At 50.1% G+C, this 12,031-nt stretch overlaps 1 protein-coding gene across 1 annotated transcript; it reads left to right on the top strand.

Annotated features, from left to right (window-relative positions):
- The first annotated feature begins 10 nt into the window (after window positions 1-10).
- SWI5 (SWI5 homologous recombination repair protein) lies at window positions 11-10,428 on the top strand. The gene is given in 6 exon segments (XM_021674054.2): window positions 11-212; window positions 215-305; window positions 604-652; window positions 6,362-6,483; window positions 7,483-7,577; window positions 10,308-10,428. Coding segments are annotated over 6 exon segments (603 nt in total). The 5' UTR covers window positions 11-31; the 3' UTR covers window positions 10,373-10,428.
- The last annotated feature ends 1,603 nt before the right edge of the window (window positions 10,429-12,031 follow it).

Below are 12,031 nucleotides of genomic sequence, written 5' to 3'. Positions count from 1 at the left end.
CGTGGCCTCAACGATCCAAGCCTATTGATCAATGAGAAAGATGAAGCGGAAAGGAGGCGTGGCCAGGCGGCGGCGTGGCCAGAGGGACCTGTGGCGGGTCAACAAAAGCTGCGCACGCAACTGCTGTCCCCGCCCATCCCGGGAGAGGAGCGGGGCTGGTTACCGTTGGGTGCGCGCGCACCTTTCTGTGCGACCGTTCACGCTCCGGGTCAGAACCTGAGAGGCCGTTCTCCGACTCCCGCCCTGGATCCTCTTGCGCCACTCAACCCCCTGATCCGGGGGCCTCGGACCCCAGGGCTCAGGAGGTGGGCGAGAAATGGACTCCACAGTTTCTTTCCTGACTCCTCACAGCCCTACCCCAGACTTTTCCCTTTCCAGAAATCACTTCCAAAGACTCCCATCCAGTGCTCCAGACAACCCCCCTCTCGGAACTTCCCCTTCTTAGAGGGTCTCTACCCTGATCCTGGGAGCGTATGTGTCTCCTTTTCAGTTCCGGGCGCTCCTACTTCCCAGCCGCTTCTCCTCCCGCATCCCCACGGTATCCCGGTCCTATCAGAGCGGGCTGGGGGTTCAATCAGGCTTTCCCCTCGGATTCCTCTGCAGGACTGAATCAGGACTTACCCGAAGTTGCCGCGGGGCCTTCCGACCCCCTGTGAGTATGTTTTACCCACACCTACCTTCCCATCCCCCGACACTCCCTCCATGTGAATCCTTGCCGCTCCCAGCCCTCCTCCCCATCCCAACAGCAGCTGATCCCCATTTGGCCCTCTTCCATGTCTTCTCCCAGCCGACTGAGAACCTCCAGGTCTTTTCTCAATCCCTCCCCTTCCTTTCCTCCCGCCTGCCAGTCTTCAAAGAAGTGCTATCCTGTCCTGTCCTAGTCTAACTCTTCTCCCTCCTCTTCCTGTCTCCTGCCTCCTCAGATGCCTTTCACTCCAGTCAAGCACCAGCCATCTCTCCTGCTCGCTGGTTTCACCCCTCACCCAGCCCTGCCTTTAAACAAACCCACAGCTCCCCAGTCAGGAAAATGCTTGGTGTTCACCCTGGCCACTCCTTTAGTTGCTAATAGTCTCTCCTCTTCTCTGGCAAGCCACCCCCAAAACGTAGCCTCCTCCTCCTCTCATCCCCCAGTTGGAGTTGCCACTACCACTACCACCACTCTCAAGTTAGATCATGAGGACCAGGAGAGGTGGCTCACACCTGTAATCCCAGCACTTTGGGAGGCTGAGGCGGGTGGATCATTTGAGGTCAGGAGTTCAAGACCAGCCTGGCCAACATGGTGAAACCCTGTCTCTACTAAAAATACAAAAAAAAAAAAAAAAAAAAAAAAAAAAAATCAGCCGAGCGTGGTGGTGCATGCCTGTAATCCTAGCTACTCAGGAGGCTGAGGCAGGAGAATCACTTCATCCAGGGAGGTGGAGGTTGTAGTGAGCCGAGATTGCCCCACTGCACTCCAGCTTGGGCAACAGAGCTAGACTACGTCTCAAAAAAAAAAAAAAAAAAGAAGTTAGATCAGGAAAGACTTGGTATTTGTTTGTTCATTGATTTAGCAACTGCGCAATGCAGGTGTGTGCCAGAGAGCCCCCTGCCCTCCAGGAGCCACAGGCAAAAAAACAGTTCCAGGACAAGTATGCGCATGGGTTCTGAGAGGGAGAGCCCAGGGTTGGACTTGCAAAGAGGGCTCTCCACAGATGGCAGGGTCAGAGGCAAGGTCCGAAGGGCAAGTCACAGTGAGCCCAGATGACAATGACAAGGTGGCAACCACAGTTTGCCAAAAGCATTTGGCTGATTGAACTCTCTGTGAGTGAGTTGGTTTTCACTGTTTTTGACCATGGGGTAACTAACTGCAGATCATGCCTTTCTCATTCATGCTAATTCATTATTCCTTCCCTTTTCTTTTTTTTTTTTTTTTTTTTTTTTTTTTGAGACGGGGTTTCACTCTGTCGCCCAGGCTGGCTTGCAATGGTGCGATCTGGGCTCACTGTAACCTCTGCCTCCCAAGCCCAACCCATCCTCCCACCTCAGCCTACCAAATAGCTGGGACCACAGGCGTGTGCCATGATGCCTGGCTAATTTTTTTGTATTTTCAGTAGAGACAGATTTTTGCCACGTTGCCCAGGATTGTCTCAAACTTGTGAGCTCAAAGCAACCCGCCTGCCTCGGCCTCCCAAAGTGCTGGGATTACAGGCAGAAGCCACCATGCCCAACTTCCATTCCTTCCATTTTTAAAAAGCGAGTGGATCAGCTGAGGTCAGGAGTTTGAGACAAGCCTGGCCAACATGTTGAAATGACATCTCTACTAAAAATACAAAAATTAGCCAGGTGTGGTGGCAGGCATCTGTAATCCCACCTACTTGGGAGGCTGAGGCAGGAGAATCGCTTGAACCCAGGGTGGCAGAGGTTGCAGTGAGCCGAGATCGTACTGCATTCCAGCCTGGGTGACACAGCAAGACTTTGTCTCAAAAAAAAAAAAAGAGGCTCTATTGAGCACTGTCCCCATCAGCTTACTTTACATACATCGTCTTTCCAGTTCCTTCCAGCAACCTTTGAGGCAAGATGGTTTACTGTCCCCATGTTGAGATGAGGACCATGAGTTCCAGAGAGATGAATATAGCCAGGACACGGCAGAGCTGGGGACTTCGAACTGAGTTCGTTTTGTTTTGTTTTGTTTTGTTTTGTTTTTTGAGACAGAGTATCACTCTGTCTCCCAGGTTGGAGTGCAATGGCACGATCTCAGCTCACTGCAACCTCTGCCTCCCAGGTTCAAGTGATTCTTCTGCCTCAGCCTCCATAGTAGCTGGAATTACAGTCACCTGCCACCATGGCCCACTAATTTTTGTATTTTTAGTAGAGACAGGGTTTTTCCATGTTGGCCAGGCTGGTCTTGAACTCCTGGCCTCAGGTGATCACCTGCCTTGGCCTCCCAAAGTGCTGGGATTATAGGTGTGAGCCACCACATCTGGCCTTGAACTGAACTCTTAACCAGTACCCTGTGCTTGCTCCTCTCTGGGCCTCTTTGCAGGAGCATCCTCCTGACCTCCTGCCTCTTTTTCTGTGCACACTTGGCTGGCTTCTCTGCTCCCTGCCACTCCTGAGGTAAATGTGGGCATTTCCGAGTCACTCCGCCCTCCTCTTGCTGTTCTCTTTCTACATACCCACTCCACGGTCTCACTTCCACGCCCTCAGCCCATCCCAGTGCCCACAACTCTCCTGTCTCTCTCCAGTCCTGACCTTTCTTGGGACACCCAGAGCTGCCTGCATAATCTTTGCCTTCCTACTTGCCAAGTCTGAAATCACACTCAGCCTCCTAACCAGGACCACAAACCAACTCCTCTAGCTGCCCTTGTATCATCAGAGGAACTCCAGGCTCTTGAAGTGGGCTCTGCCTCTCCTCCTTTTTTTTTTGTTTTGTTTTTTTGTTTTTGTTTTTTGAGACAGAGTCTCACTCTGTTACCCAGGCTGAAGTGCAATGGCACGATCTCAGCTCACTGCAACCTCCGCCTCCCAGGTTCAAGCAATTCTCCTGCCTCAGCCTCCTGAGTAGCTGAAATTATAGGTGTGTGTTACCATGCCCAGCTAATTTTTGTATTTTTAGTAGAGACAGAGTTTCACCATATTGGCCAGGCTGATCTCAAACTCCCGACCTCATGATCCACCTGCCTCAGCCTCCCAAAGTACTGAGATTACAGGCATCAGCCACCATGCCCGGCCACCTCTCCTCCTTTCTAATAGCACTATGCATGGTTGCATTTGTTCTTTTTCATACCACTGTCCCCTCACTCACCCATTCACATACATGGAAACCACTCTCATTTCCCCCAACACATGTGCTCTCTCCTGCCTTACAGCATTCGAGTACACATTCATCCCTGGGTATCCATGGAGATTGCTGCCAGGACACCCATGGAGTGATACAAGACAAAAAGTCTGTACATGTTCAATACAAACTCAACCATGCTTTTTTCTCAATCAGATATTTTCAGTGTGAAACCCACTGATATGGAGGGACAACTGTTCTGTCCCCTCTGCCTGCAATACTTTCTTCCACCTTTCTGCCAGGCTAAAGCCTGCTCAACCCTTAAAATTCAGCTTCCTTGGAGAAGCCTTATCCCCACTCCTGGCTCAGTCCAGTTGCCCTGTTAGACCCTCCCATAGCACACTGTACTTCAAAGCATTTTTCAGATTTATAATTCATTTATTGGTTATTCATTCATTCACTAATAAATATTAATATTGAGTGCCTACTGTGTGCCATGTACTGTTGTAGACACTGCAGTCAGCAGTGAACAAAAGTCCCTTCGTGCATGGACATTACACTTCAGTGATGTAAAGCAACGTAAGACAATTAAAATAATGAAATGTATAACTTGACAGGTGATGAAAAATTCTATAAAACATCAGCAGGCGAAGTGTGGTGGCTCATGCTTGCAATCCTAACACTTTGGGTGGCCAAGGTTTGAGGATCACTCCAGCCCAGAGTTCAAGACCAAACTGGGTGACATAGCAAGACCCCATCTCTACAAAAACTTAAAAATTAAAAAAAAATGTTAGCTGAGTGTTATGGAACATGCCTGTCCTAACAGCGACTCAGGAGGCTGAGGTGGGAGGATTGCTAAAGCCCAGAAGGTTGAGGCTACAGTGAGGTGTGATTTTGCTACTGCACTCCAGCATGGATGATAGAGCGAGACAAACCCCATCTTAAAAGAAAAATTAAATTAAAAAAATATTTTTAAAAGGCTGGGCGTGGTGGCTCAAGCCTATAATCCCAGCACTTTGGGAGGCCAAGGCGGGTGGATCACGAGGTCAACGGTTCGAGATCAGCCTGACCAACATGGTGAAACCCTGTCTCTACTAAAAATACAAAAATGAGCCAGGTATGGCAGCGCATGCCTGTAATCCCAGCTACTTGGGAGGCTGAGGCAGGAGAATAGCTTGAACCTGGGAGACGGAGGTTGTGGTGAAATATATATATGCCGGATGTGGTGGCTCACACCTGTAATCCCAGCACTTTGGGAGGCCAAGGCGAGTGGATCACCTGCGGTCAGGTGTTCGAGACCAGCCTGGCCAACATGGCGAAACCCCATCTCTACTAAAAATAACCAAATTAGCAGGGTGTGATGACGCATGCCTGGCAGGAGAATAACTTGAACCCAGGAGGCGCAGATTGCAGTGAGCCGAGATCGCGTCACTGCACTCCGGCTTGGGCAACAGAGCAAGACTCTGTCTCAAAAAATAATAATAATAATTATATATATATATATAAATCAGTAGAAAGGGAATGATTGATTGAGACATGACCATCGTAGACAGGGCTGTCGGAGAGGGCCTTTCTGATGTGGCCATACGTAAGTAGAGCTTTAAGTGGAAGCACCTGGAGGAAGAACTTAATTGTTGGGTGCTTTCTCTTTGGGGCTAGGCTACGCATTCTATGAGAGCAGTGGGCTGGACTTGATGTGTCATTCATTGCTGCTCTCCTGGACCCTTTGTCAGTTCCTAGCAGAGTGCTCACTCATTCTGCTGAGTGATGGGTTACAAGCCACTAACCTAAAACCAGGAAGAGTGTCTTTGGTCTCTTCTTGTATCATGTGTAGACAGCTCATTCAACATATGTTTCCTGAAGATTGGCTGTGTACTAGTCACTGGCCTTCACAGCTTCTATAGGCAGAAAGGGCAAAGATGAAACATAACCCGAAGGAAGGGTTTTATTCAATGAGATGATAAACCCAGTGACAGCTGGGCATGGTGGCTCATGCCTGTAATCCCACACTTTGGGAGGTTGAGGCAGGCAGATCACTTGAGGTCAGGAGTTTGACACCAGCCTGGCCAACATGGTGAAACCCTGTCTTTACTAAAAATACAAAAATCAGGCCAGAAGCGGTGGCTCATGCCTGTAATGCCAGCACTTTGGGAGGCCGAGGGGGGCAGATCATGAGGTCAAGAGATCAAGACCATCCTGGCCAACATGGTAAAACCCCATCTCTACTAAAAATACAAAAATTAGCTGGGTGTGGTGGCACACACCTATAGTCCCAGCTACTTGGGGGTCTGAGGCAGGAAAATCGCTTGAATCCAAGAGGTGGAGGTTGCAGTGAGCTGAGATCATGCCACTGCACTCTAGCCTGGGTGACAGAGAGACTCTGTCTAAAAAAAAAAAAAAAAATCCCAGATGATTAAGTTCCACTTGCTGGAACTTAGTCATAGAGCCACACCTAATTCCAAGGAAAGCTTGGACATGTAGTCTTATTCAGGGGGCTGGGGTGCCTATTAGCAAGCAGAAGCAGGGAGTGACTACTGGGGGACATGTGGGCTCTGAATTGTGGATAACTGGTCAGTCTGGCTGATGACTTTTTCTGCCTTTCAGAGGCCATTGCCCAAATCTGGCCAGGCTGATCAGACCAGTGAGGAGTCTCTGCACCTTGACATTCAGAAACTGAAGGAGAAGAGGGACATGCTGGACAAGGAGATCTCCCAGTTCATATCTGAGTAAGTCTCATTTGGTTCCCCAGCACGGTTAAGATAACTTTTGGCTGGGCGCGGTGGCTCACGCATATAATCCCAGCACTTTGGGAGGCAGATTACTTGAGGTCAGGAGTTTGAGACCATCCTGGCCAACATGGCAAAACCCTATCTCTACTAAAAATACAAAAAATAGCCAGGTGTGGTAGCATGCACCTGTAGTCCCAGCTACTCAGGGGGCTAAGGTAGGAGAATCACTTAAACCTGGGAGATGGAGGTTGTAGTGAACCGAGATCATGCTACTGCACTCCAGCCTGGGTGTCAGAGTGAGAATCTGTCTCAAAAAAAAAAAAAAAAGATAAATTTTAACTCTCTAACTGCCCAGTAACTGAAACCCAGTCGCACTGGCTTAGCATAGAAATAGAACTGTGCTTCTGGATTCAGGGTATTTCAGCAGCCTCTCAGGTAGGGAGATGCTCTGGCTGCTGAGGTCCTGAACTAGGACCTGGAAAGCTGTCTGGAATGAAAGCTGTTGCTCTCCCAGTCTCTGGAGCTATGTTCTCTGCCTCTGCTTCCCTCTGCACAGACTCCATTCTCTCTCTGCGGGTGGAGTTTTCAATTGTGTAGGGGAAGCTGGCTCTTGAACACCTCCTGGAGTTCCCCACGCCCCTTGCTCCAGCCACATGGCAGAGTGTGTGCACTTCACACTTGAGGGAATCCACCTGGCTGTTTGGATTATGTGCCCATCTGCAAGTCCCTCAGCTGTGGCCAGGGTCACATAGTACCACTGTGGCTGGAGACCCCGCCCTAAGAAGACAGGGGGTGTTTGCCAGGAGTGAGGACCTGAGGAGATCCCCTGCCCTGCTCTGAGCTTCATGAGGGCAGGGTCTGTCTTGCTGTCACCATATCCCCAGTACCTAGAACAGAGTAGGCCCTTCAAAATGCCTTATTACTGCCTGAGCCTGGGGTCGTCATCTGCTTTCTTAACTGGGCTGTCTTTCCCCCTCTCTCCATCGCTCATCCCAGAGGCTACAGTGTGGATGAACTGGAGGACCACATTACCCAGCTTCACGAGTACAATGACATCAAGGATGTGGGGCAGATGCTGATGGGCAAATTAGGTGAGTAGTTGGGACTCCAGAGCCACCAGCAGGCATCATAGGGTGTCTTCTCGCCTAGAGGTGTTGGGTTTTGCTCCTGGGCCTCCTAACTTGCCAATTCTCTTGCCTTGGTCAGTTGGCCTGCTCCTGGGCTGCCCCAGCCCCTCTCCTTACCAGCCTCTGGCCTCCCTGGCCACCTAGGTTTGTTCCTCAAGTACAGAGCCTGCTTTGGAGCTGCAGGCAGGTTTGAGCGGGGCTTGCCCATCTGCCAGACTGAGGATTCAGGGTCTCCCCCGTCTTCTGGGGCCTACTCAGAGTGATCAAGATACCAACCATGCCTCAAGTGGCTGGCGTGCTAAAGAGGCAGCAAGTGCAGGGGTGACCCTTTGTGACTTAAAGGAGTATTTTGTTCCTCCTTGAACAAAATCTTACTATCTAGAGGGCTTTAGCAGAGACACCAATACCTGTGTGTCATGCTGGCTAGGAGAGCCTACCTTGAAGGTGAGGAAATTTACATACCCTTCAGTTCCATCCCCTGGCTCAGAGTGGTAGGCACTTTGATGTTCAGCAGCCAGTAACCACTGAGGTAGTGCTCAGAGCTGGGCTGTGTTTCCTTTTTTTTTTTTTTTTTTTTTAATTTGAGACAGAGTTTCACTTTTGTTGCCCAGGCTGGAGTGCAATGGCACCATCTCAGCTCATTGCGACCTCCGCCTCCTGGGTTCAAGCGATTCTCCTGCCTCAGCGTCCAGAGTAGCTGGGATTACAGGCATGTGCCACCATGCCCAGCTAATTTTGTAGTTTTAGTAGAAACAGGGTCTCTCCATGTTGGTCAGGCTAGTCTCAAACTCCCGAACTCAGGTGATCCACCCGCCTTGGTCTCCTAAAGTGCTGGGATTACAGGCATGAGCCACAGCACCTGGCCTGCTTCTCTGTGTTTCACTGGAGAATGGGCCCCAGAGGAGGAGAAGGAAGAAACCGGAGGCGGGAACTATAGATGGATGAGAAGAGCAGGGTGATCAGGGCCCAAGAAGAAGGGGATGTGAGGGGAGTGTAGCCTAGTGTTTAAGACCAGAAGCTCAGCTGGGCGGGGTGGCTCATGCCTGTAATCCCAGCATTTTGGGAGGCTGAGGCCGGTCGATCACCTGAGTTTGGGAGTTTGAGACCAGCTTGACCAACATGGAGAAACCTTGTCTCTACTAAACATATAAAATTAGGTATAGTGGCACATGCCTGTAATCCCAGCTACTCAGGAGGCTGAGGCAGGAGAATTGCTTGAACCCGGGAGGCAGCGGTTGTGGTAAATGAAGATGGATCCACTGTACTCCAGCCTGGGCAACAAGAGCAAAACTCCATCTCAAAAAAAGAACATAAGCTCTTAGTAGCGAGACCCTGCATGAGGCCTGTCACTTCCAGGTCATATGATGTGGAGCAAGTGGCCTATCCCTTTTTTATTTTAGACTAGGTCTCACTCTCATCCAGGCTGGAGTGTAGTGGCATGATCTTGGCTCCCTGCAACCTCTGCCTACCAGGTTCAAGCGATTCTAGTGCCTCAGCCTCCCGAGTAGCTGGAACTGCAGGCACACACCACCACGCCCAGCTAACTTTTGTTTTTTTAGTGGAGAAGGGGTTTTACCATGTTGGCCAGGCTGGTCTTGAACTCCTGACCTCAAGTGATCCACCCACCTTGGCCTCCCAAAGTGCTAAGATTACAGGCATGAGCCACCATGCCTGACCTCCTTTTTGTTTATTCAGTGAATATTTACTGAGCTGCTGCTCTATGCCTAGCACTCTACAGAGTACTGGGACACTTTGATGAACCGGACACTTTTTTTTTTTTTTTGAGACAAAGTTTTGCTCTTGTTGCCCAGGCTGGAGTGCAGTGGTGTGATATTGGCTCACTGCAACCTCTGCCTCCTGCCTCCTGAGTTTAAGCAATTCTCCTGCCTCAGCCTCCCGAGTAGCTGAGATTACAGGAGTCCGCCACCACACCCGGCTAATTTTTTCTATTTAGTGAACCAGACACTTGAAGGTCTCTGCTCTCATGTGGTTTATTTTCCTGTTGAGGGTGGAGGAATACCCAGGAAGTAAGTGGATTCAGCAGGTTAATTACAAAATGTGTTAGGTGCTGTGAAGGCGACACAGGGCAGAGATGGGGAGAATATTGAGGTATGAACAGCAGGGCGCTGGGGGTAAGATAAGGTAGTCAGAGGAGGGCTCTGAGGAGAACCCTTCCCCAGGAGAAAGGACCAGTCTTTGTGGAGAAAGGAGGCAGAACAGCATCATGGGGGCTCCAGACGGGCAAACTCGATCGAGCCCGTGGGCCATGCGGTGGAGTCTGATATGTCCAGCATGCACAGCATACAGTCAGCTTACATTTGAAGCAGATGAATCCAGCAGCTCTGTGTGGAGAATGGAATCGAGGGAGCTCTATTTCATTCTTCTTCAAAATGGGGTGAGGGTCCAAGGAGTCCTCATAGGTCCAGTGTTGAACACAGTGGCTGGCACATGGAGGAGCTCTGGTGGGAGCTATTAGCGTGGCGTGGTCAGGCAGGGCCCACGGGGGGCAGCCTGGAAGGAGTAGCAGGGAGCTTACCTCAGCCAGTTAGACGAGGCACAAGTGTGGGCACCAGCTTGTAGCCAGAGATGGTCCTGGTGGGTCAGGGCAATGATACTGGCTCAGGGCATTGGCTGTACTCCCTGCCACCTCCCCACTGGACATTCAGCCTTCCTTCCTTCCTTCCTTCCTTTCAGCTGTGATCCGAGGTGTTACCACCAAAGAGTTGTATCCAGAGTTTGGTCTGGACATGAATGACTGAGCAGCACCCAGGGACAGTGTGGCCATGTTGAACCCTGAGAGCCCAACCAGCACACCTACAGAGTTTCCAGTGAGAAAATGCCAGAAACACTTTTCTAGAGAGCCCAAGATAAATCGGGAGGAGCCTAGAGGAGAGGAAGGCCGGGAGGAAGGGGCGTTCCCAGCTCCAAGGTTCCTGAAATGTCACAGTGATACTTGTATAGGGGTACGTGTATTTAATTTGTCAATAAACGTATACTGGTTCCCTCTACTCCAATAGCCCCCAATGGTACCTGGGATAAGGAGAGCCTGCCTTGGATTATAACAGGCTTACATGAGCCAGGCATTGTGCTAAGTGCTTAATATCCATTATCGCTGATGCTTAAAATCATCCTGTGAGGAATTAACATTATTATCCACATCTTACAGATGAAGACGTGGAGGCTCAGAGAGGAGGCAAAGTGACCTGCCCAAAGTCACACAGCCAGCAAGTGGCAGCACAGGGATTTGAACCTAGGTCAGACTCAAGCCTGTACTTTGCAATACTGCCTTTCTGGGTTGGGGAGAAGCAGGCAAGAGTTTAGAGTGGGCCAGGTGTGGTGGCTCATGCCTGTAATCCCAGGACTTTGGGAGGCTAAGTCAGGAGGATCTCTTGAGGCCAGGAATTCAAGACCAGCCTTTTTTTTTTTTTTTTTTGAGACAGAGTCTCCCTCTTGCCAGGCTGGAGTGCAGTGGTGCCATCTCAGCTCACTGCAACCTCTGCCTCCAAAGTTCAAGCTATTCTCCTGCCTCAGCCTCCTGAGTAGCTGGGACTACAGGCATGTGCCACCACACCCAGCTAATTTTTTGTATTTTTAGTAGAGATGGTGTTTCACCATGTTAGCCAGGATGGTCTCAATCTCTTGACGTCATGATCCACCCACTTTGGCCTCCCAAAGTGCTGGGATTACAGGCATGAGCCACTGCGCCTGGCTAAAAGACTCCCTTTCTATAAAAAGTTTAAAAATTATGTTGTGTTCCCAGAGGTAAATTTTTTTTCTTGTTAAAAATAAGTTTTAGGGGCTGGGCATGGTGGCTCACAACTGTAATCCTAGTACTTTGGGAGGCTGAGGCAGGCGGATCACAAAGTCAGGAGTTCGAGACCAGCCTATCCAACATTGTGAAACCCCCCTCTACTAAAGATACACACACACACAAAAATTAGCCAGGTGTGGTGGTGGATGCCTGTAATCCCAGCTACTCAGGAGGCTGAGGCAGGAGAATCACTTGAACCCGGAAGGCAGAGGTTGCAGTGAGCTGAGATCGTGCCATTGCACTCCAGCCTGGGCAAGAGACGAGACTCTGTCCCTAAATAAATAAATGAAAATAAATTTTAGGGTCCAGGCGCAGTGCCTCATGCCTGTAATCCCAGCACTTTGGGAGACCGAGGCAGGCAGATCACATGAGGACAGGAATTCAAGACCAACCTGACCAACATGGCAAAACCCATCTCTACTAAAAATACAAAAAAATTAGGCAGGCAGGGAGGCACATGCCTGTAATCCCAGCTACTTGGGAGGCTGAGGCAGAGAATTGCTTGAACCTGGGAAGTGGAGGTTACAGTGAGCCGAGATCACACCGTTGCACTCTAGCCTGGGTGACAGACCAAAACTCTGTCTCAGAAACACACACACACAGAGCA

Source organism: Aotus nancymaae, unplaced genomic scaffold (assembly GCF_030222135.1).
Source record: "Aotus nancymaae isolate 86718 unplaced genomic scaffold, 86718_ANA_hifiasm-v0.15.2.pri h1tg000003l, whole genome shotgun sequence".
In the NCBI taxonomy this organism is placed as follows: Eukaryota; Metazoa; Chordata; class Mammalia; order Primates; family Aotidae; genus Aotus; species Aotus nancymaae.
This window is presented reverse-complemented; position numbering and strand designations above follow the sequence as displayed.